This window comes from Centroberyx affinis, unplaced genomic scaffold, assembly GCF_046629955.1.
Source record: "Centroberyx affinis isolate AG114_WGS23_722 - 3 ecotype Tasmania unplaced genomic scaffold, CSIRO-AGI_Caff_v1 ptg002307l_1, whole genome shotgun sequence".
NCBI lineage: Eukaryota > Metazoa > Chordata > Actinopteri > Beryciformes > Berycidae > Centroberyx > Centroberyx affinis.
In genome coordinates this window covers 41,399-63,717 of record NW_027280579.1, presented here as the reverse complement: position 1 = coordinate 63,717, position 22,319 = coordinate 41,399, and the positions used below count along the sequence as shown (strand labels likewise).

Sequence of the window (22,319 nt, the reverse complement as noted above, 5' to 3'; positions counted from 1 at the left end):
AGAAACAATGTCAGTGTAAGTGTTACATCCAGGATGGATACCAACAGCCCAACCAGACTGATCACACACAGACTCTGGTACAACCAAGATGATCCTATTCTAAATGTAAATACAAATTGCAAATCATAATGACATTGCCTTTCAATAATTTAATTCTGAAGAAAATCCACTTCCTCAACTGACTGTACTGAAACTGAACCGAACCCAGCCAAAGTCCACATCCACACCAGCGAACTATTACCCCCACAGACCGTCTAAGGAAAAGACAACATGGAAGCTTTTGAGTTTGTCAAAAACATTGTATTTTAATAGAACTGCAGTAATGTACAGCAATGGCAGGAGAGTGTAGGGGGATTGGAGCAGAGGGAGAAAGGGAGGGAAGGGGAGGAGTTAACTCCAAAGTTAAATATTCAGCGACTTTACACGGACGTTGACGTGAACAGACTCAAAACATGGGGGTGCGACGGTGGTGACGACGATGATGTCGAAGTGGGAGAATTACCCGCTGCTCTGCCCTGGGTTATTGAAAAAGTACATCAGAGCAGAAACATCATCTTGGACCAGTGGTTCCCAATGCTGGGCTACAGGAGGAGGGGAGGGGGGGAGGGGGGGCATCAAGCCTCAGAGACTTCGAGACAAATGAATGAAATTACAGAGACACGCGGACCTTGGGAGTTGTGGCAGCCCTGAGGAAAAAAAGATGGTTGGGAAGCACTGTTTTAAACGCAGTGACTCGAGACCCTGCTGGACCACTGGGCCCTGGCTGACATTATATACTTGAAGAGGTATCAAGTGTCACTGTACAAACGACCGCACCCCCATCTTTGAATCTGCTGACGTCACTGTCCGGTCATCGACTCGATTTATTTCTAGTTTTTCAATATCTGGTGTTGCATTGTTTATTCATTTATTATATACTTAAAAAAAAAAAATCGCTGTCCAGTCCTTGACGGCGGCATTCCTGGTGGCCTACACTGCAGCCGCAAGATATCAGACTCGAGTGTCGTACGATGGGTCTGATCTTTGGATGTCAAACGCTTCTCCAGGCTCTGTGAGATTTGGCAGCTGGCTGCAGTGAGGACGTCTCAGTGGGACTAGAAGGAGAATGCAGGCGGGGTCGGTATTAATATGGCCAGTCAGGAGTGGGGTGGGGGTTTGTTGGGGAGTCCCATAAAGTCAAGATGTGCTCTAGATCATGGGAACACATTCAGTGCATCTACAAAACAATCAGACTACATTGTTTTGCTTTATGTCCGACTCAACCTCAACCTGTGCCTGTGTTGTACACTCCCATCCTGACTGGACGACACCGACTCCTCCGTTATCCTCCTTCTAGACGAGACTTTTGTGTGAGGGGGGGGCGGGGCTTCTCTGGTGTTACCGTTCATCGTTCATTTCCTGGGTCACGGCAAAAACGGCCGCCCGGGTTCCTCAGTCTCTCTCGGACAGAGCCATCAGGTGAATGTCGATGTCAGACTCTGACAGAACCCTGGAACACACAGACGCACGTGTTAACACGCATGATGGAGGATTTATTATGCCAGATTTTGCATGTCCATAATATGTAGAGAAACCACACGCCCATGTAAGCACTTACTTTAGTCTTACCCCTGCTTTTGGGAAACTTCACTTACAACACTGGTTTCTTTTTCTCATTTTTTAATAAGACTCTTTAATAGCATTCCTGAGCTTAGCATGTTTTTAGCACTAGAAGTACTAAAAGTTACTTTTAGCACCAGGATGCAAGACTTCAAACAAGCTGTCAATAGCTGCAGAGCAAAGGCAGGAGGAATGGCTTCCCCCCAAAAACCTGCTGAGTGTTGCAGGGCCTTACTGATTTCACATTTTATGATCTGTTGTCTTAGTGTCTTTTTATTTTGTTCAACAGTTGAACATGTTTTGTTGAAAGGCAAACGTTACATTGCTTTTCTTTTCTTTAGTGAAACTTCATGCATGCATGGTCGTTTTCAGCCAACACCCAACTTGACATTCTGTTACACGCAAACACACCTGGCAGCTTCCCAGTAAAACCACAGTCTGCTACCGTTGGCCACTGGAAGCTGTCTAGTACGACCAGTTTTCTACTCTTGGTCAGTGAACAACTAGGATCAGATTCCTCACTTCTGGATGAGGACATTTTCCCTCTCTCTTTCTCTCAGTCTCATGAAAATATTCACACACTCACCTGAATCTAGGTTCTTCTGTAGTGATAACTCCCACCTCCAGCTCAGAGGGCTTGAAGTCGATGGACAGAACGGTAGACAGACAGGAGATAGCCGTCTGTTTTGGAAGGAAGGGGGAGAGGAGAGGTGAAAAGGTTAAGCGTTGCGTCGGAGAGAAAGAGACATTTGGAAAAGTGGAAACTGAAGCGAGTGCATGACAACTCGTGCATGAGTGAGCGAATGTCAGTTTGCGTTCGCAAGTGTATCCAAGTGTGTGTTTCTGTAGATGTGCGTGCATCTCTTATGCTGCAGTTATACTGTAGCAGTATAGCAATAGACTGCAAATGGCATGTTCACTGTTTTCAAGAAAGACTCACATTATAGAAAGAAAGACTCACATAATACTATTGTGTCAATGTCAGGGCTCCCACCATGAAATTTCCTTTACTATGGCTTTGCATAACTAGATCGGCATGCTTCCACATCTTAAAAATTTGACTCCCTCCTGGCTTATTCTTGTTGTTTTTCTAAAGGAGTAAACAGTCTGGTTTCTATTACAGTTGGACTTTTGGTAGAGAAAAACAGCTGAAAACCACCGGCTAATGCAGTAAATGTGAAACGAGTTGGAAACACATTCTGCTATATTCCTGTAAAGCAACCCATTTGTAAAATTCCCTCATATTCCCATATTTCCCCAGAGAACTGATCAAATTCCCTGACTCTTCCTGTCTGGAATACACCTCAAAATTCCATGACATCCCGACCAGTACGGCTTTCTTTAGGCCACACTGTGATAATGCGTCTACCAGGTTTTCCATGAGTTTGAGAAGCCTGGTGTTACATGTAGTGTGTGTGTGTGTGTCCCATACCTCTATGGTCTGTTCGTAGGTCCAGTCCAGTTTCTTCTTGACCTTTTTCTCCAGGAAGCTGGTGGCTTCAGTCTGTTTGACTCCGGCTGCGGTGGCCTTAAAGCCACAGTAGTAACCGGCTGGATCGCACTTATACAGCTGAGGACCCATCTCCTCATCCACTCCTATCACTATCATACCTGGAGGAAGGAAACAAGGAAGCAAGGGGGGGGGTGGAAAGAAAGGCAGGATGATAGAAAACAATAAGAAAGAGGGAAAGACATCTCTTAACACCTCTGGCTTCTTTGTCTTGTTTACAATGGAAAGGATGCTGTTGACAGCCGTGAGATTAAAATGTGTTTCAGTTTTGGCAGAAAGATGCTGAACTCCACATAGTAGGGAACCACAAACCGTGCTTTACCCAAACCGTCTTCTGAGTGCTGCTTGGCTAAAAAAGAGGTGGCCTGTGGTCTCTTTAACAACAGTTTTAACAATCCTGTACGAGAATGTTAGGGCTAGACCTTTACATTTGACCATTTTCAAGCCACCAAAAAAACATTCAAGATTCAGGCAGGGTTGAAAAGCCTCTGAAACAGAATTTAGACCATCATGGGATGCTAAAACTCTCCACTGAAGGCCATACTAATGAAACTGAGTAAAATCTTCCCACACAACACTGGTCAGACATAAACATAAACAATCCTAACAGACATTTATCTCTCTGACACCCACACACACTCACACTACTCACAGCAGCCTAGCGGCCTCATCTCAGCGTTCTGTGTGTAGACCTGGGAGATGTCAGCCATCCGTTTACACAGCATGTCCACTGGGATCTCATAGCCGTACTTATACTTCCAGTTAGCTGCCTCGTACCGCGCCCTCTGGACCTGAGACCTGCTGTCCGCTGAGAGAGACACAAAGAGCATTTCACACAAATGAGGGAATGAATGAATGAATAAGCTGAACGCAATCAAACAACCTGAAGTTATTACAGAGAAAGGTTATGGCTGACTTAATTTATATGGCTTCAATAACAGCTAAGAAAGGACAGAAGCTGAAGGTTTTGACCACTTGACGGTCACCTTCATACTGCGTCCATCAGCCAGTCAGGAGAATTTGGCTCTGGAATAGTTTTTGCTATATGATGAATCTGCAAGTCATGTCGGGTCATTTCTTACCAGTCAGAGAGGCAACATGTTTCATACTGTTTTGAAATGGATAGGTAGTTTAATCGACTAATGTTCTGTAACGTGATCCCTGTAATGCTGAAAGGAGAGTAGGCAGGAGACTAATATTACACACTGATGGTATCTCTGTAGCTCTGAAATGACAGCCGACTATTTATAATGAAGGACACGTTTCCAGCTCCTAATAAGGACAATGGGGAACATGGCAACAATGAGGCAACATAGAGAGGATGGGCAATTTTTGCAAACAATTATCCATGACAGTAGTTTTTAATATCTTTGTTCCTTAAAGCCCACTCTCTTATCCGCACTGATTTTGTCTGATTTGCCTGAATTCACTGTCTATTTACCATCAGCTGGACAGGCCATCACTTACCAGTCATGCCAGACATGACACAGCCGATGCTCTCTGTGATTCTGAACAGATGTGTGACTGTAGCGGAATCCAACAGCTTGTCCTGAGGAAAAACATGAGACACAGACATTTCTAACAGAGCAACACACACCGCACACTCCGCCAGTGATGGACACAACATTTTTGGGAAACAATAACAGTAATGATAGCTGGGGAGCATAATCATTGGTTGTGCATGGCATGGAAATACAAACTGCTCCCTCACAAATATGACTCCAGATTAAGTTTCCAGAATTGTTTTAAAACTTTTTTTACCATTTGAACAAAAAAACTTTTAACCCCCATCTCAACTTGCATTAAAATCAACTATATGTAAAGAATGAATAGTTTACAAAGACTGAAGAGTAAGCATTATTAGAGAAATTAAAATCTGAAACATGATGCTGTGCATTAATAAATCAGCATGTCAATATTAGCTGATTTACTGACTAAGAAACTAGTGATCAGTATTTGCAACAAGAAGACCATGCGTCACTTTGCAACATGTAAACAAAAATTGACAACATTCACAACTTGTAAACGATTAGTTGTTAAAATGAATCCATTAATTTGCTCTACACTATGATCCTAACAAGAGAAATAATGCTCTCTATGTTACCTCCATCTCTGGAAATTTTAATGCGTTATCATAACAGAGTGAGTGTGAGTGTAATAAAGCAATATGTGGGTGAAGCATAAACTTTGCTGCATGCTAGTTGAAAACAAATCCAATCTGATCTTCTGTGGTTTTAACTGATGGAGGTGAGAGAAGAACCTGTGTGTGTGTGTGTGTGCGTGTGTGCATGTGTGTGTGTGTGTGTGTGTGTGTGTGTGTGTGTGTGTATAGCGTGTCATTTGTACTGACTGGGACTTTCTTCTGCGTGACGACCACAGCACAGTCCTTCCCTCGGACAGCTACGGAGGTCAGTCCTCCCTGGTTGATGGCTTTGAAGGCATACTCTGGAGACAGACAGGGGAAACAACACACTGCTCATTAGCTGCAACAGTCTTTTCTCAGGAACCAAACTCATTTTGTGGGTTGTTGTATAGACTAATGCCTCTTCATCTAAGCACCATCATCTATACAGCCTGTAATGGGTCAGCGTTTTGTTTCACTTGATAAGAGTACTAGTGCGTTTACTGAACCCAGGTCTGCTGCCAGCCATTAACACAACCAGTCCATGGTTATGATGACTTGCAAAAGATCAGCCATTTTCTAGAACTGTCTGTTTAGTAATAGTATGTTTAACTGAACTAAATTGATTAAAACTTAATCAATTTAGGACCTGGGTTGAGACGTTTAAGAAGCCCTGCTCTACAAATTTTTGCCTGTATTTGAACTTAAAATCGATGAGATGTAAGACTACAACAGAGTCCTGTGAAAACAAAACGTAATACAACAAGCAAAACAGGTAATACATACCACATATATTAACAAGGCTTGCTGTATCTATTGGCAGTAATTACAGATTCACTTAGTGAACTCATTAGCTTAAATTAGCCACTTACATCACACTGACAGTATCGCTGGTGGCTGGATGAACTCTTAAAAGGCATTGTTGTATTACAACAGTCACCAACAGTGACAACGACTGAAAACGTAAATTTAGTTATAATAAATGTTACATTTACGTTCAGAATAACTAGCGACAGCATTAAAGTAATAGTGCATTTCTAGCTATGTTAGCACAACTAAGATTTTTACATGTTAGCAATAGTGCTAATGTAGCTAGCAAGCTGTATCTTGTTTGCAAATTATTTAAACTAAATAAACCCTATGTTAAGTAACGTTATATTAGCTTTCTCACGAGTAACATTTGTGGTATGAGTTATTTTTCTAGGTAACTGTGAACGCTGAATGAGCTAACAAGAGATGCTAGCTTGGTTAGCCGGCTAGCCTGTGGTGATGACAGAGCAGGTTAAGTTTTCTTCATCTCTCCCAGTACTGACCGACTTGGTAGAGTCTTCCCTCCGGGGAGAAGATGGTGATATGACGGTCAAATCCCGCACTTGACCCCCGAGACATAGTAGCTGGTAACAACTGAGGTAAACCGGTGTAAAATAAAGTTGAAACTAGTATATTAGCTGACAACAGAAGAGAAACATGGAAAAGCTCCGCCCCGGAAGTGTTCTGTCAGAACGAGCCTTTGCATATCCGGGTCAACCGGCCGGCCAAAACTAAAACTAACCAACCAACTCTAGCACTAATTAACTAGCTAATTAACTAACCATTTGACCAAATGACTGATTAACCCTATCCCTAACAATTAACTAATAATAAGTAACTAACTAAATAATCGACTGACTGACTGAGTGACTAAGCCTAACCCGAACCCTTACTAAGAAACAAAGGCTAGCCATAATTGACTAGTCTTAAGTAACAAATGAATGAAAAAACAAACTAACCCTAGACCTAACTGACAAATTAATAAACTAATAGATAGGATAGAAATATAACATATTTCTACTACATACATTTATTCTCATGTCTATTTTTTTCTCAAGGTTTTATTTTGTTTCCTTGTGAAATACTGACTATTTTTCAACCTCCAGGCTTCTGATAATGAATCAAACAAACAGCCTGAAAAGGGAAAATCATTCTTGCTGTGATGGGACATTGAACCAGGGCCTTCCGCTTCAGCACAGTCTCCCTTCTCACCACACCACCCTGCTGCCCCTTTGTATTGTTGTGATAACATACAGTATTATTAATAATCATCATCATCATCAAACCCAATTTCGATTTCTTATACATTCTAAGATAAATAAAAAAGTATGGGCTCTGCAATCGTGTTTGTTTAAACAAATATTTTATTTACAGGTCCACAGTTACAATCAAAGCATATGATCCTTGGAAATTATCTAGCACCAAAAATGCTATACTTCCAGTTGAGTCAATGTGTGTGTGTGTGTGTGTGTGTGTGTGTGTTCAGTGCGTCTTGGTGAGGCACAGCCATCTCTGTGGTACTTCATAGCTGCTCCTGTCCTCCGTGTCATCATAGGGAATATGCCAAGAGTCTCCTGCTGTCTGGACTACGGTGTCATAGCTGGGAATGCTCTGAAACACACACACACACACACACACACACACACACACACACACACAGAATAGAAAGTCAATGACAGCCAACACATAATCTAACATTTAGCTAATTAAAGAAATGTAGATTAGATACTACGGGTAAAGTAGTTCACGTTTCTCCCTCTTTCCACTCCCTCCCTCCCTCCTCTCTTACGACCCTCCATCCCTCCATCTCCTCCTCCTCCTCCTCACCTGAAATCGGACCCTCCTGCCCACCGCGACGTGTCCATCCACCACCAGCTGGTGGCCTCTCTGCCACTTGAAGAAGAGCCGCCTGGTGGCTCCGTCCGGCAGGCAGGCCTTGTGGTCCCTCATCAGGTCCTTGCTCACGAAGCGACAGTGGTTCCCAGAATGCAACGTGGCGTACAGCAGGAACGGGTCGTCCTCCGAACTGGCGGGCGGCGGGACGGAGAAACGAACAGACAGACGAGCAAGCGGACAGACAGGTGTGAGGTAAGTGCTTTAGAAAAAAAAACTCATGGTGGGATTACAATGCGCTGACTGTGAGTTCACATTCCTTCTATTCTATTCTTTTATTCAGCCATCCAGGGCTTTGCAGCGCTTTGAAGCCTGTGATCACTGCGACCAAAAACATTGGAGTTTTGCTTTTATTGAAAAATTGCAAAGCTATTTGTGGTATTTCTGTTTATTTATGGGAAAAAGCGGGCAGACTGATCAAAACTGTGTGTCAAAGGAAGTTGCAACCAGATGAAATGTTTGACAATTTTGCAAAGAACGCTGCGTTTCCACAATTCCCCTCCAAGAAAAGATTCACTGGCGGCCGCTTAAATGTTCTCAGTAAAAAAGCCGGTGTGCTCTCTGCTGTGTGAGCTTCATGCTGTGTCTCTAAGCAAGGACTGAGTGCCTACTGTGTCTACTGTATGCTGTTCTGTTCCGTCAGCAGGTGCTTACATGTTTTCAGTGAAGAAGCAGTGGGCTTTCTGCTGGATCAGGTTCATGTTGTGTCTGTCCCAGGACCTGGAGGGCCGCAGCATGTGTTTCCTCCCCAGAACCAGCACCGTCTGGCCCTGGCGCTCCAGCTCCGACACCACCGCCAGCAACTGGGACACACACACACACGAGTCATATATGTTTTAGCATGTGTTTTCAGATCACATAAGAACACATAAGATCACTTCTGACAAGTCTGTCTGACTGTATATTTGAAAGGACTATTATTTTTCTGAAAGGACTTTTAGATATAGCAGGGACACACTCATATCTCTCTCTCTCTCTCTCTCTCTCTCTCTCTAAAGCAAACTGTGACTAACACTCTTCACAATAGAGTGCAACAGTAAAACCAAGAAACACTGAACAGTAGTCAATCACAGAAAGTCAAACACACATATCAATCCATTAATCATTGGACATAAAATCCACAACTGCAACACCACTTTAGAGGATAATTTCTTCCTCTTGTCTCACCTTGTGACAGACTTCTGTGGCACAAAACCAACAGTTTTCTATTAGGGGGACGGTTCTTAAGTGTATATTTATAAGTGTATGTTACTATTAAATGTGTGGAAATTAGCTGCTGTCATATTTAACGATAGTGTGGCTCTGACTCCACCTCAAAACGTCTTACATCATATTACCAGAAGTCAAAGCCTCAAAAAGGTCTTGAATATGGTTATATGTAGTTATATGTATGGTAATATATGTTCAGCTTTAGAGACGTGTTTTATCGATCAAGCAGATATTCTGATCGGTCTGCAGCTGTTTTCATTTTCATGTTAATTTCAATTGGGTCGCTGGTTTCTTATTTCTTTCTTACTGGCATTAAAAAGTCTTAAAAACAAGGTTCCCCCCATGGCCCCGATATCAAATTCCTTGACTTTTCCATGACGAAAAATAACCTAAAAATGTTATTCCTCCTTGGTTTGTTACTGTTGTTTTTCTGAAGGGGTGAACAGGCCGGTTTCCACTACAGCTGGGCAGAAAACCACCATCTAATGCAATGAAAGTATGAAACAGGATGTAAAAGTCTGCTATTTTCCTGTCAAGTGACCCATCTGTAAAATTTCCTGATATCCGCAATCCGCTGCACTTCCCCAGACAATTTGATCAAATTCCCTGACTTGCCCTGTCTGGAAGAAACCTCTTAAATTGGATGTAATTCCTGTAAATGTACCAGGAATTATACTTTTCGTTTCTCTGTTTCTACTGCCAGGCTGTATCTGGATTCTGTCTGGGTTTTCCTCAGTTCAGCATCGGTCACGACGGTCAGGGAGCGTGGCGCTGTTTAGGGTCAAATACGTATTGCAGGGTTATTTTGGGATTTTGTTATTTCTCTCTCTCTCTCTTTCTCCTCTCATCCTCCCAGGACAGTCAGTCCATTGATAAGTCCGGTTCCTCTGCTGGGAACTTCCCTCGCTCTGGACTGCCGGCCTCAGACATCGACAAATCTATTATGCGACATTCTCCTATTTTTGTTTTTTTATTTAGTCTCCATCTTTGTTGCTCAGCCTCGTTGCTGTGGTGTTTCTGCTCTGCTCTTCCCACAGATCACCTGTCAATCAAACAGTGTGTCCAGCACTGTGACGTCTTCCTCCTTGGATTTGCTGTTGATGCAGTTTGACTTTCTCTTCTCTTTGTCTGTTCAGCCATGGTGGCTACCACTGCTCATGCTAACTACCCAGTTCTTCTTCTTCTGTTTATTCCAAACAAACCGGCAACGTAAAATGCATCATTTCCCATGCGCTAGAGGATTTTTCCCAGGAAAGAGCTGCCAAACTCTGGGTGTTTAGAACAGACAATGTAAAAGCTTTCATCAACTGGATATAGGTTGAATCACTATTGCGTATCGATATATCGATCGGTGAGAAAGAGTAGCAAAACATACATTTATTTATATAAAAATGCCGGCGTTTATTACTTTAAAAACACAAGATAGTGAAATATGTTTATCCGTCTCTCTGCTCTGCGTCTTCTCCTCTGTCTTGCACACACACATTTGACAAGAAATTTCTGCTGATTTAAAACACACAGAGTTTAGAGCAGAGAGACAGACTGACAGTCAACTAGGCGACCACACACACACACACACACACACACATTCAGACACAGACAGATGTGTGGGCAGGCAGACAAGTAGGCTAGGTGTTGCTGAAATAGGGCAATGGACAGTAATAAAGATAATCTCCCCAACTGCACACACACTTGCACTCTCACTCACACACATACACCTTGTATGGTTAGTCATAGCACAACAGGCAGAAAAGCCCCTCAGTTGGACAGACACTCATGTAGGAAGAAACCACTAAAAACTAAACTAAAACTCCTACCGAGCCTATTCTGAGTGTGTGTCTGTGTGTGTGTGTGTGCGTACAGGGTAGACAGGTAAATTCCTGTTTTCCCTCTCGTTTCGCCCTTAAACATTTGGTTATCCCCTTTCAAATCACACTTTTTGTGTGTGTGTGTGTGTGTGTGTGTGTGTGTGTGCGTGCGTGTGTATCGTCACCGTCTCTGACTGCTTGGCCCTCGTGATATTTGCAACATTGAGTCCATCTACGACCACATCAAACGGCGGCTTCTTCTTCACAAAGGTCTTGAATCCCTGCAACTCCTACACGAGAGAGAGAGAGAGAGAGAGAGAGAGAGAGAGAGAGAGAGAGAGAGAGAGATCAGTGGAGATGGGGGCAAGATAATAAGAAATCTCCCCCTGTTCTATTAAAAACAACAGTGTATCCCAGATGTTTTAGTCAAGTTGCTTAGTCTCAGTTTCATAGAGCTAATTGGGAAAGAATAACCATTAGTAATCCATGTATATTGTGAAGCATGATGATTCATGATGACTGTGATTTACTCAGACTCTTGTTTACTTGTAAAAAGTTATGTAAGGGTAAATGACCTGTCAGTGATCATTATAAGGAAAACAACCACCAATATAAACAAAAATCAATGATATTTTCAGAAAAACAAAACAAAAAAACCCTTAAAATACCCTATCCTTATATAACTTACATCAGCTTGACACCTCTCACTGTAAAGTATACCATGAATTTATGTAATTTAACCATAGAGAGTATTTTACAATGCAGTGTGTAGTCTCCAATTGAATTCATTCATATGGATGCATTAAAATGCAGCAAGGCTGAGAACAACATGATAAACAATATGAGGATGCGTGTGAGCTGCAGCTTACTGGAAGACAATTTACGAGAATTTTTCACCACACAGCACTAAAAAATGACTACTTTATATAATCTGCAGATCATGGTCAATAGATGCTGCGGTTCTTTAATCGTTCATCGGGCGTGGCGGAAAATTACCTCAATTTAAAGTCACAGTCATTTCAGGAAAGAAAGAGTACAGAGTCCAAAAAAATCTGAAAATGTGTTGACGTCGAAAACCCTTTTTGAGCTCACTGAATATAACAGCAGATTTATTCATTTTTGGGAAATTATTCTCCAAGTTTTTGTGGGCCTGACTGACTGGAAAGCTGAGAAAATGCCTGACTGAATATGTACAGTACATTAGTGCACACCTCTCTATAAAAAGCAAAGTGTTTGTTCCTTATTGTGGCCGGGGAGCATGGCTGAACCCCAGCTGTGGACTGACTGACCTGACGGCTGGCTGCTTTTCTGACTCACTGATCACAAGACGCCTAACTGTAATAAATCTACCTGCTGTTTCCTTCTCAGAACTGACATGACAGAGTGCCAGCTAACAGCCTGACTGATACACTGTGCTAAAGTGCACAGTACAGTAAGCGTTCTAACATGGGGGTTATTTGGCACTTGACCGCCATGAAAACCAGAATATAATCTACTCACCAAGATCAGATGCAGCTGGACGAGTTTGTCGCGTTTAGATTTTTACTTCCCATTCATTTGAATAAGGCACGAAAATACAGTAGAGTGAAAACTGACATTTAACACGTTGGTGAACAGATTCAACAACAGATCCTGCTGCTGTGATTTTCAACTAACTATGGGTCCAACATTTTAGAACATCATTTCACCAAATAGTATTTTTATTGATAGAAAAGAACACAGCAGAGGGATACCGTTTAGGAGAGGTAGTTCCTGCTTGGGAGACCGGATCTACATTTATTTTTAAATACTAATTTTAGTGTAAACCAAGAATAGAAATGCAAAATGATGAAGGAACCAGGACTGCTTTGTTGTCTTAAAAGCAGGATCTGTTGTTGAATCTGTTCACCAACGTGTTAAATGTCAGTTTTCACTCTATTTTCTTGCCTCATTCAAATGAATGGGAAATAAAAATCAGAACGCTACAAACTAGTCCAGCTGCATCTGATCTTAGTGAGCAGTTTATATTCTGGTTTTCACGGTGGTGCCAAATAACCCCCATTTTTAAAACTAAGTGGAATATTACTTTAAATATTGAACCTAGACTGATGTTTCCAAGCTAATATGACAAAATGTGACCTACTTTTACACTACTCAGCTATATATACTGTGTTAGGTCACACTTTTATTTGGATAGTCTGATGCTGATGCTCAAGTTTCTATCGAGTGACTATAATGTGTCACTAAAACGTCAACTGAGTTTCAGGTGAGACTCACAACAGCGTGAAAATGAGTCTATATGTATTCAGTGTCTGAGTCAGGGTTATATAGTCTGTAGGGATGCAGCGAATATTAATTTCTCACAAACTGCAGGCCCGTTTGAATCTTCTCGGCCACCTTTTGGGTCTTGATTGAGTCTTTGAAAAAAACACTGCGGTGCGGCACTGCAGCATGAGAGGAAAGTTGTGCAGATTAAGGCTCCAGCAGGGGAACATTGGTGGTACTTTCACTTTTAGATAGCAGCAATATGGAAATAGGCTGCTGTGAATTCCCCTGGACTGACAATTCTCACACACACACACACACACACACACAAAGTGCATGCACACACACACACACACACACACACAAACAAAGGGCAATAATATATATAAATGTCTGCTAAATAAGGTGTTGTTGGTGTTCCAATATCTCATTTTTTCATTGCTTTGGTTCAGAGCAATTACACACACACACACACACACACACACACACACACCTATGACACAATACCTGCTACCACTACAGTGTGTGGTTTCACACTGGGTAGAGTGGGGTGGTGTGTGTTTGTGTGTGTGTGTTGGGTGGGGGTTATTACAGAGAGACTGAGGTAGGGGGAGGGGAGAATGTAGAGCGCAAGACTGATGGGTGATGGACGGAGATATAGAAGTGAGGAGAGAGAGATGGCCGACGGAGGACGGGTGAGTGATGAAAAGAAACGAGTGGAAGAGAGAGAGTCGGCAGAGGAAAAAAAGAGAGAGAGAACGAGAGTGGGAGCGGGAGACAGAGAGAGAGAGAGAGAGAGAGAGAGAGAGAGAGAGAGAGACAGAGATAGAGAGGGAGAGAGGGAGAGAGAGGGAGGGAGAGAGAGAGAGAGAGAGAGACAGAGAGAGAGAGAGAGAGAGACAGAGAGAGAGAGAGAGAGAGAGCGACGGAGAGAAAGTCCAGTATAATTATCCAGGGACTTTCCAGCGCTGATATGTGAAACCAGCTCATTGTGCCACTGGGGATAATATGACTGCACACACACACACACACACACACACACACATTCACACTGCATTTACGCACACGTACATAAGCACAGTCTCCCACATATGCGCGCCATAATCACACATACCATAATATTATTATGAAAACTTACCAAACTGACCTACATAACATCCACATGCCAAAAACAAAAGGTGCATCATGCTTGACTTTCTGATACTTTTCAGGGTTCCACTATTTCATGCACTATATATATAGATTTTTTTTTATATTTATATATTTGATTCTATATTACTTACTTATATTGATGTATATAGCACATATTTCCTATTTAGTAATCCATATGTAAGTAAGCAATCAATACAGTAAGTAACATCTGTAAGTATCAACTGCAGGTAAATCCATACATATAAGTAATCCATACTCTTTCCCATGCTTCCCACTCATAAACACTACCTTAACATGCAGCATGTTTATTTAACCCCACAATTGTTTAGATTTTGTTTTTAGTTTATATTGTTCTGAGTGTTTTTATTGCTTTTATTGTTTAAATTCTATTTTTTCCCTACTGTATCCTATTAATTTTGCTGCCAGTGACCCGGTTTTCCCACAAAGACCATTACATTTTCATCTTATCTTCATGTTTCATACTATAATAGTGCAGCCTGATTTCACTATGCCATATTTCATTATCTTGTGAGTCACCTGTCTATTATTGGTGAGGGTTTTATCTCGGATATTGCAGGGAAGCGAACCCAAAGTTATGAAACAGATCATTGGGCCTATTCTTTGTCATGCATTTGTTGACTGCATGGTGTGCAGTAGCAGTAGTAGTAATAGTAGTAATAGTAGTAGTGGAAGTTGTAGCAGTAGTAATAGTAGTAGTAGTAATAGTAGTAATAGTAGTAGTGGTAGTAGTAGCAGTAGTAATAGTATTAGTATTAGTATTAGTATTAGTATTAGTATTAGTAGTAGTAGTAGACTTAGTTGCAGATCCTGTATATATCCATTTTATTTCTTTTTTTTTTCCTTTTTATTTCCTATGATTGTTACTGTTGTATTGCAGTGTAACATGCATTGTACTGAACTGAAATGAGTTAAAATAACACATTAGAAGACTGTATTCTTCATGGGGAAATGAGTGTTGCAGCCGATTCTTTACATAATAAAAAGACATTAGTCAGACACACAGATAGCACATTGTGTATCTGTATGGGTATATAAAGCTTGTGGTTATGTTGCGATAGCGTTGTCTAGCCTGAACAAAGGAAGCTACTGCTGGCAGAATAAAACATTATATGCTGATAGGTTAGTCACCTTGAAACAGTGCACGTTATACCTGATTAGCATACTGAATGGACTGCAAAAATGTGTTTCGGGCTGTGAGAAAGTGACTCTCTAAGTGTGAGAATACAGGTCGGCCGTGCTGAAACTCGCCACGTATGAACACAGCTTCTCTCCCTCTCTTCCTCCATCTGTCCCTGTTTCCCTCCCCGTTTTGGCGTGTGTTGCCTCATTGTTGTCTGAAGCACTCTGTTTGCCCTTAAAATCAATTGCTCCAAATGGGGGGGGGGGGGATTAATAAAGTGGAGCTGAATTGAATGTCTGTCTGCTCGGCGGGAGGTACAGTAGCCGTGGTCTGGACTGATTCACATGGAGCTCCGCATGCTGGAAATCCCCTCATTTGGAACTGACTGTTCCATCAACAAACTCCCACCCCCAACGACTGAAAAAGAGAGAGGGAGATATTTCCACATGGAGAGGTATGCGCACTTGCTCTCTGTCCATAAATTAAAAATGAAATATCATTAACTTGATATAGCTAAGGTTTGTTTTTGGAACTATTTCAGGTGAGCAACCACAAATTCATCCACTGCTCAGTGACTTTTCAGCTGCACAGTCTTGCATCACCCACCACCTTCACTTCCACTGGAAACAGGGAAAGTAGTTCCTGCTAGTTCAAAATGTTAGTTTTAGATCAGATTTTGTGTAAATTTTACGAATCTTCTACACAAAACTGCCAGGCTTAGCTGCATATCATTTAAGATTGCTTACCATTTAGCTTTAAAGCTGCTACAAGTTCTCATTTTCTCACTTTTGCGATAAAGCTAGTTGCCTACTATCACTCAACATAGTGTATGCTAAAATGTTAGCATGGAGCACCAGAGAGAATGATCTACTGGGGACAAATTTTGGTGTCTGTATTCTCATCACATAACGGTTTAACTGACCAATGAACCAATCTCCCAAAAACTTGGTGTGTTCCTTTAAGATCATCGAAGAACCCGATCTAAACATCTATTTTATACGTTGTCAACAGACTTTAAAATTGTAAAAAAATACAACCAGATATCAGACTCATGCCAAGCAAAAATTGAGAGACTAAATAGACTAGATAACCTAGCTGCACTACAAAACCAAATGAGTTTATAATAAGAGCCCGACAACTGAAAGACCCACTGTATCATCTTCTGCTTCTCAGACTGCATTAATGAATATCAAGGTCAGACCAGTCTCGAGAAACCTATCAATCGTCTTTGAACTGTTAATGGTGTTAACAGTTTAAACTGTCTGAACTACATTTCCCTTCAAGTTTCCCCTGAAGCTGCATCAAAAGGGGATCTGTTCACGAGCCGCTTTCCTCTCACTCATCCAGAAAGTGAAAGCAGCTGTTCTGAGCAGCACAGAGTCTGTTAACCTGCTTCAATTAACCTCAACTGCCTGGTTACTGCATGTGTAGCGCTGACGCCACCTAGTGGAGGTTAGGGAGAGGAACTTAGGGAGGTTAGGGAGAGGATACCCTGCTTTACATAAGTGTATGTATGTGTGTGTGTACCTCGGGCGTGGTCTTCTTGAAGACATCTCGTCCCTGGATGATGTCAGTCATGACTCGGTCTTTCAGCTGTTGGTACTCCTCATTAGTCAGCTGGATGGACTCTAACTCGGACCCGCAACACCTACACACACCTCTAAACACACACACACACACATACACATGAACGATTGAACACACCATCACTCAAACATATACACAAATATACACACACATACAGACACACAAAGGCATGCAAACAGAAGAAACATCCGCCACAAAAAAGGGTGCATGCAAGTAAACATACATAAAAACCTGCAGGTACATATAGATAAAGTGAACACACTTCACTACATGCTCTCACCTAAGACTGGACTGTTGACACTATACGATCCATTATGCATATTATACATCATTTAAATTTTGTTTATGTTGTACAAGGTTAAAGATGTAATAGATTCCCTCTGAAGGAGTGTGTAGGTATGGATGGTACAGTATGTGTGTATCTGTACATATGGACAGATAGAAATGTATATGAGGATATGTATGAAGATAATTATAGATAGATGTACAGTATGTGGATAGCAATAGGTTGGTGGGTGGGAGAAAACTTCGAATATAGAGTTGTTAAATGGAAAAATGTCAATAAAATCTTTATGTATATATATATATAGATGTATATAAAATAAGCTGCTATGAAGGCATCATGATCAAGTGGGATGCAATGTATTTACTTCGGGGTAACGCTGGTCCAACTTCCTCTCCATTTCTGCCCTGCAAGACTGAAGACAGGGAGGGAGAGAAAGACAGAGAGGAGAGGAGGGACGGTGAGAAAAAATACGTTAAGGAGGATGAAAAAGGGAGAGAGAGAGACAGCCAAGAGGAAAGAAGGGAGGGAGAACAAACGACAGAAAACTAGGTCAGGCGTGGGCGTCAACAGGGTATGACGAGGTGTGGAGCTCACCATACCTTACCCTGAATCTAATATTCTATCACATTGACCAAATTATAATATCTTGTCAGTCATGTTTATCGCATTCTGGTCTGGTCGTACCTCTCGAACCAGGTCTTGATGCTGCCAGCCAGGCTCTGCTGGGGGTAAACCTGGTTGTTCCTCATGTAGAGCAGAATGCTCAACAGCCTCTCCTGGAAATCAGACCGGGACAGGGCCTCCGCTTCCTCCCTCGCTCCTCCTTTAAACAGAGCGTCCCACGTCTCGTGCTGTGGGCTCAGTCCCTTTTCGATGACCTCATCATAAAGCGCCCAGGCGGTGGCCGCGTCGCCGTGCAGCAACGCCCCGGCGATGATGTCGCCGTAGTTGCGTGTTGATGGGGTAAGGACCTGTTGGGATGACAACAAAACCATGTAGAGAGTAGGGTTAGACTCATATATCTATATTTTATTAAATATCAGATATTGGCCAGTCAGTGTCTTCCACCTCCAATATGATGTGGTTCTGACCATAGCTGTAAAACCTGCAATTGCACATTTTATTTAGCCATTTAATTGTTCAACTGTTTTTTATAAATTAACTCTTCATTTACAGGCTTAATGTATCCCAGAGTTTCTCCTACCATTGAATAGGTAGGGGGGGGGTCGCAAGCTGCAAACCCTAAAATAATTTCATTATCCTGGGTTTCAGTGGAGAGTTTTAGTGTCCCATGATGGTCTGAATGCTGTTTCAGAGGCTTTTACACTCTGACAAGAAAATTATGGAGGAAACACTGAATCCTTGTGATTTTTGCCCTGTAAATAGTGACATTTTAAATTCTTAAATATTGGAAGAAAATATTGGCCATCCAAATATATCAGTGTTGGTACTGGACTTCAAAAACCTATATCAGTTGAAGCCTAGGACAGAGTATGGGTTTCTTCCATGCACCATTCTGCATCCCCATGAATTCAAAATCAAATTAAACCAAATTCGTACTAGTGGAAGTACAAAATGGCAGCAAATAGGACCTTGGATTGACTGGAACTAAAGCAGAGACAAAACAACAACAGCAACAACAAATATTCAAACAGGAGGGTGTAAGGTAGTAGCACTTAAAAGTGTATGTGAGCACGGGAGAGGAGGAGAGAAAAACAGAGAGGAAAGAGAGGAGAGAGGAGACAAGTACAAGGAGGGGTGAGGGGAAAAAGAGACAAACGACAGAAGGAGAGAAAGACAGGAAGAGACACAGAGAGATAAAGAGAGGGAAAACTTATTTTTAGCATGATGACAATGCATTTTTGACATGATCCAATGGGTTGTGAAAGAGTTTCATAAGAGCCGAGGGTGGCAGAATGTTCTCGACCTACAGAGGAACCTAGTTCAATGAAAGCGAAAACATCAAAATCACGAAGTGTATCAAATTACTATTCAAATTTCAGTAATAATATTAGCAGTTATCAATCAAAAAAACGTTTCTTTACTCCCTCTATATATATCAGATTAAGGGTGAACATCCAAAAATTAGGATTATAGTGGTGGCAGTGGTGGCCTAAAGGTTAGAGAAGCCAGCTTGTGACCGGAAGGTCGTCGGTTCAATCCCCCGGACCGGCAGGATAAATCTGGGTGGGGAAAGTGAAAAGCAGCTTGCCCCTCCCTCATTACCACTGAGGGGCCCTTGAGCAAGGCCCTTAACCCCAACCGCTACAGTGGAGCTGCTCAGTGGCAGCAGATCAGACTGTGGTTGTACTGGTCAGCTTCCAGGTGTGAATGTGATCAGGGTGTTCCTGAAAAAGAGAGCATTGCTCTCAGTGAAACTCCCCCTGAATAAATAAAGGTGAAAAAAAAAAAAAAAAAAATCTCCATTCCCCGATTCGTTTTCCTCAGAATTAGTCGTTTCCCTCTCACACTAAGCTAGAAAAAGTGCAACAAGAACATTGGACGTCAACACAATTTGGTTCCCCTAATCATTCACAGGCTTATCCAGATTTCTTTAAGGGAAGAAAGGACGCAACTAGGCTTGGGCGATATCCAAAATTGAATATTGCGATGCTGTCCCGCCCGGGAGGGGTGTAATGGAAAAGTAGCGGCGGTATAATAAAATACTGCAACAATATAACTTTAGAATTGAGTCAGTCACCTTGTTAACCTCCTGCAGGACGCTGACGGCCTCCCTCCACCGCTCCGTCCGGCTGAAGGACTTGATGAAGAGGGTGGAGGCTCCCGTGTCCAGAGACGGGAAACTGCCCCGCATGATGCCGTAGACGTCGAACGCCTCGTCGTCGTGGCCGCCGTGCACGCACAGCATCAGGTACCGGAGCAACATCTGGTAGGACAGCGTCCCCGTCTCCGTGGCGACAAACGTCAGCAGGGACCTGAGGCAGAAAGGTGTGATGGGGGGGGGAAAAAAATGTGAGGATTTTCTGTTGACTTTATATATTCATTCCCTAATACCCCAACACCTATTAATATACACAGTGAGGCATCATGGTAAGAACATGCAACATGGTAAGAACTGTAATAGTAAGGCATAAGAAGAGACTGGTAGCATCACCAGCCCATTAGTGGTACCACACAAGTCCAGAAAATGGCCTGTAAAGACACACACACACACACACACACACACACACACACACACAAAACAACACACTCCCTCCTCCTCTCACTTGGCGATATCCAGCTCGGCCCCAGAGCGGAACAGCGCCGCCATCATCTGGACCTCGAAGCGTTGCGGATTGGCCGACGACTCTCTCAGCTTCCTCCACTCGGCAGCCGAGAGCGGCCGCTCAGGAGGCGGCACCCTCCCTGTGAGACAAACATTTTTCGTTTCAGCGGATTACACTATAAAGATGAATATGTTTAGGGTTTTCTACAGCCTCCCTGCTTTATAAGGACAGAGAACAGTGGAGAGAGTTAGGGGGCCAACGGTCGCCACCTGTCAAAGGGGTGAAATCAAGTGGACTTGGACCTCATGACGCACTGGAACCTCATTTATCCAAACTTTCGACTTCCAAACTGAGCAGGAATAATGAACAAAATGATGTGGAAATATGTGATGATCCATAATTTGAATTGCCTTGTTCACATGCACAATTAAATGCATTTCAGCTATAAATTCTTAATAACCTCCATTCACAAGGCGTTGAGATGAGTGAGGTTCTTCTACAAAACACAACACAGAGAGAATGAGTAACATGCTCACATGCCCTGTCTGAAAATATATATTACATCTTACTGTGTGTAGAATACAGTAGAATAAGCTTCAGTTCCTACATCGCCAGAAATTACAAGCAACCAAATATAAGGAGAGCAAAGTTCAGGGCAGTTGCAGTCTCTCCTACCTGCTCCTCTAGCTGCTCTCCCTGCAGGCTCCTCCCCCCCCTCCTCCTCCTCCTCCTGACAGGCCGAGGCTGTTTTCCTCCTCAGCATCTCTGCCGTCCTCTTCGCCGTCCCAGCGGCGAACACCGACTTGGGGAAGGAAGGCCTCTGTCTTACCACCGATGTACCGTCCCTCCGTTCCTCTTCCTCTCTGTGCCTGATGGTTTTATTTTTAAATCCACCCGGTCCGTCGGTCTGTCCCCTGATCCTTCTGTCTGTCTGTCTACTAGGCTTAGTGCCATCGGTGCACAGAGTCCGAGGTGCAATAGGCAGCTTTGGTGATTTTGACAGAGAAGCCACAGTCTTTATGGTGAAGAGACCTGAGCTTCCTTGGTGGAAGACAGGGTTTAGGGGCTTCAGGCATATTCTGGCTTTGGATATCAATCTGGAGCCCATTTTAGGTTGTCAAACTTCAGGACTAGCTGCCTGATGATAACTAAATGTAGATTATTATCTTATTAAGACGCACATTGGTTCTTACCACGTCAGCTGCAATCCTGATTTTGCATACCACACTCACAAACTGTCATAAATGTAACTGTAATGCTCTAAAACAGCTGACTACAGAACTAGCACAGATACCTAGCTACTGTACACTAATGAATAACCCTGGAAAGGATTAGCTAGCTTACTACTGTTGCTAGCATGCTGTCAGGCTGTCAGACTGTCAGGCTGTCAGACTTTAGTTACTTAAAGACAACTATCCTTCTGTTATTGGCAACACGACTTTATAGTTATCATCATTTAAAGGCGACTCACGCGTCCCTTCGTGATACAAGGTGAGGAATTAATTCAGCTTCTTTCTTTCAACATAACTTCAGGGACACACAGCCATGTATGTATTGCAGGAGGGCAGGAGGCATGACTTAAGTCGCACACCGTGACGTCATCAACGCTTGACAGCTATTTGTTCAGTTTATGAGCTGCGTCAAGTTTTCAGAGATAGCCAGAAAAAGACCGGAAAACTGACGATTTTGCCTTCAAAATAAAATCACAAATTTGTCACTGTTGATGTGTAC

General features: G+C 42.5%; 2 protein-coding genes across 2 annotated transcripts; both read right to left on the bottom strand.

Moving 5' to 3' along the window:
- Positions 1 to 290: 290 nt before the first annotated feature.
- Positions 291 to 6,704, bottom strand: psma6a (proteasome 20S subunit alpha 6a). The gene is made up of 7 exons (XM_071533004.1): positions 6,545 to 6,704; positions 5,460 to 5,554; positions 4,577 to 4,658; positions 3,762 to 3,917; positions 3,032 to 3,210; positions 2,186 to 2,280; positions 291 to 1,489 (listed from the first exon to the last, which is right to left on the bottom strand). Exons 1-7 carry the CDS (start codon positions 6,618 to 6,620, stop codon positions 1,432 to 1,434), a joined length of 741 nt encoding a protein of 246 aa, XP_071389105.1. The 5' UTR covers positions 6,621 to 6,704; the 3' UTR covers positions 291 to 1,431.
- Positions 6,705 to 7,435: 731 nt separating this feature from the next.
- prorp (protein only RNase P catalytic subunit) lies at positions 7,436 to 21,917 on the bottom strand. Its single transcript, XM_071533019.1, has 10 exons — positions 21,264 to 21,917; positions 20,589 to 20,727; positions 20,063 to 20,297; positions 18,046 to 18,332; positions 17,726 to 17,773; positions 17,016 to 17,148; positions 11,137 to 11,241; positions 8,589 to 8,737; positions 7,869 to 8,067; positions 7,436 to 7,652 (listed from the first exon to the last, which is right to left on the bottom strand). Exons 1-10 carry the CDS (start codon positions 21,694 to 21,696, stop codon positions 7,524 to 7,526), a joined length of 1,857 nt encoding a protein of 618 aa, XP_071389120.1. The 5' UTR covers positions 21,697 to 21,917; the 3' UTR covers positions 7,436 to 7,523.
- Positions 21,918 to 22,319: the final 402 nt, after the last annotated feature.

Bases quoted from the DNA above. Each gene is read 5' to 3' on its own strand.
- psma6a (XM_071533004.1), bottom strand. From the start codon at position 6,620: ATGTCTCGGGGGTCAAGTGCGGGATTTGACCGTCATATCACCATCTTC. The intron at 3,918-4,576 runs GTAAGTGATGGC...TGTCTCTCTCAG, and splicing joins TGTCATGTCTGGCATGACTG to CGGACAGCAGGTCTCAGGTC. The intron at 3,211-3,761 runs GTGAGTAGTGTG...TCCTTCCTCCAG, and splicing joins GATGAGGCCGCTAGGCTGCT to GTATGATAGTGATAGGAGTG.
- prorp (XM_071533019.1), bottom strand. From the start codon at position 21,696: ATGGGCTCCAGATTGATATCCAAAGCCAGAATATGCCTGAAGCCCCTA. The intron at 18,333-20,062 runs GTGACTGACTCA...TCATCCCAACAG, and splicing joins TCCTGCAGGAGGTTAACAAG to GTCCTTACCCCATCAACACG. The intron at 8,738-11,136 runs GTGACGATACAC...TGTGTGTCCCAG, and splicing joins GGGCCAAGCAGTCAGAGACG to TTGCTGGCGGTGGTGTCGGA.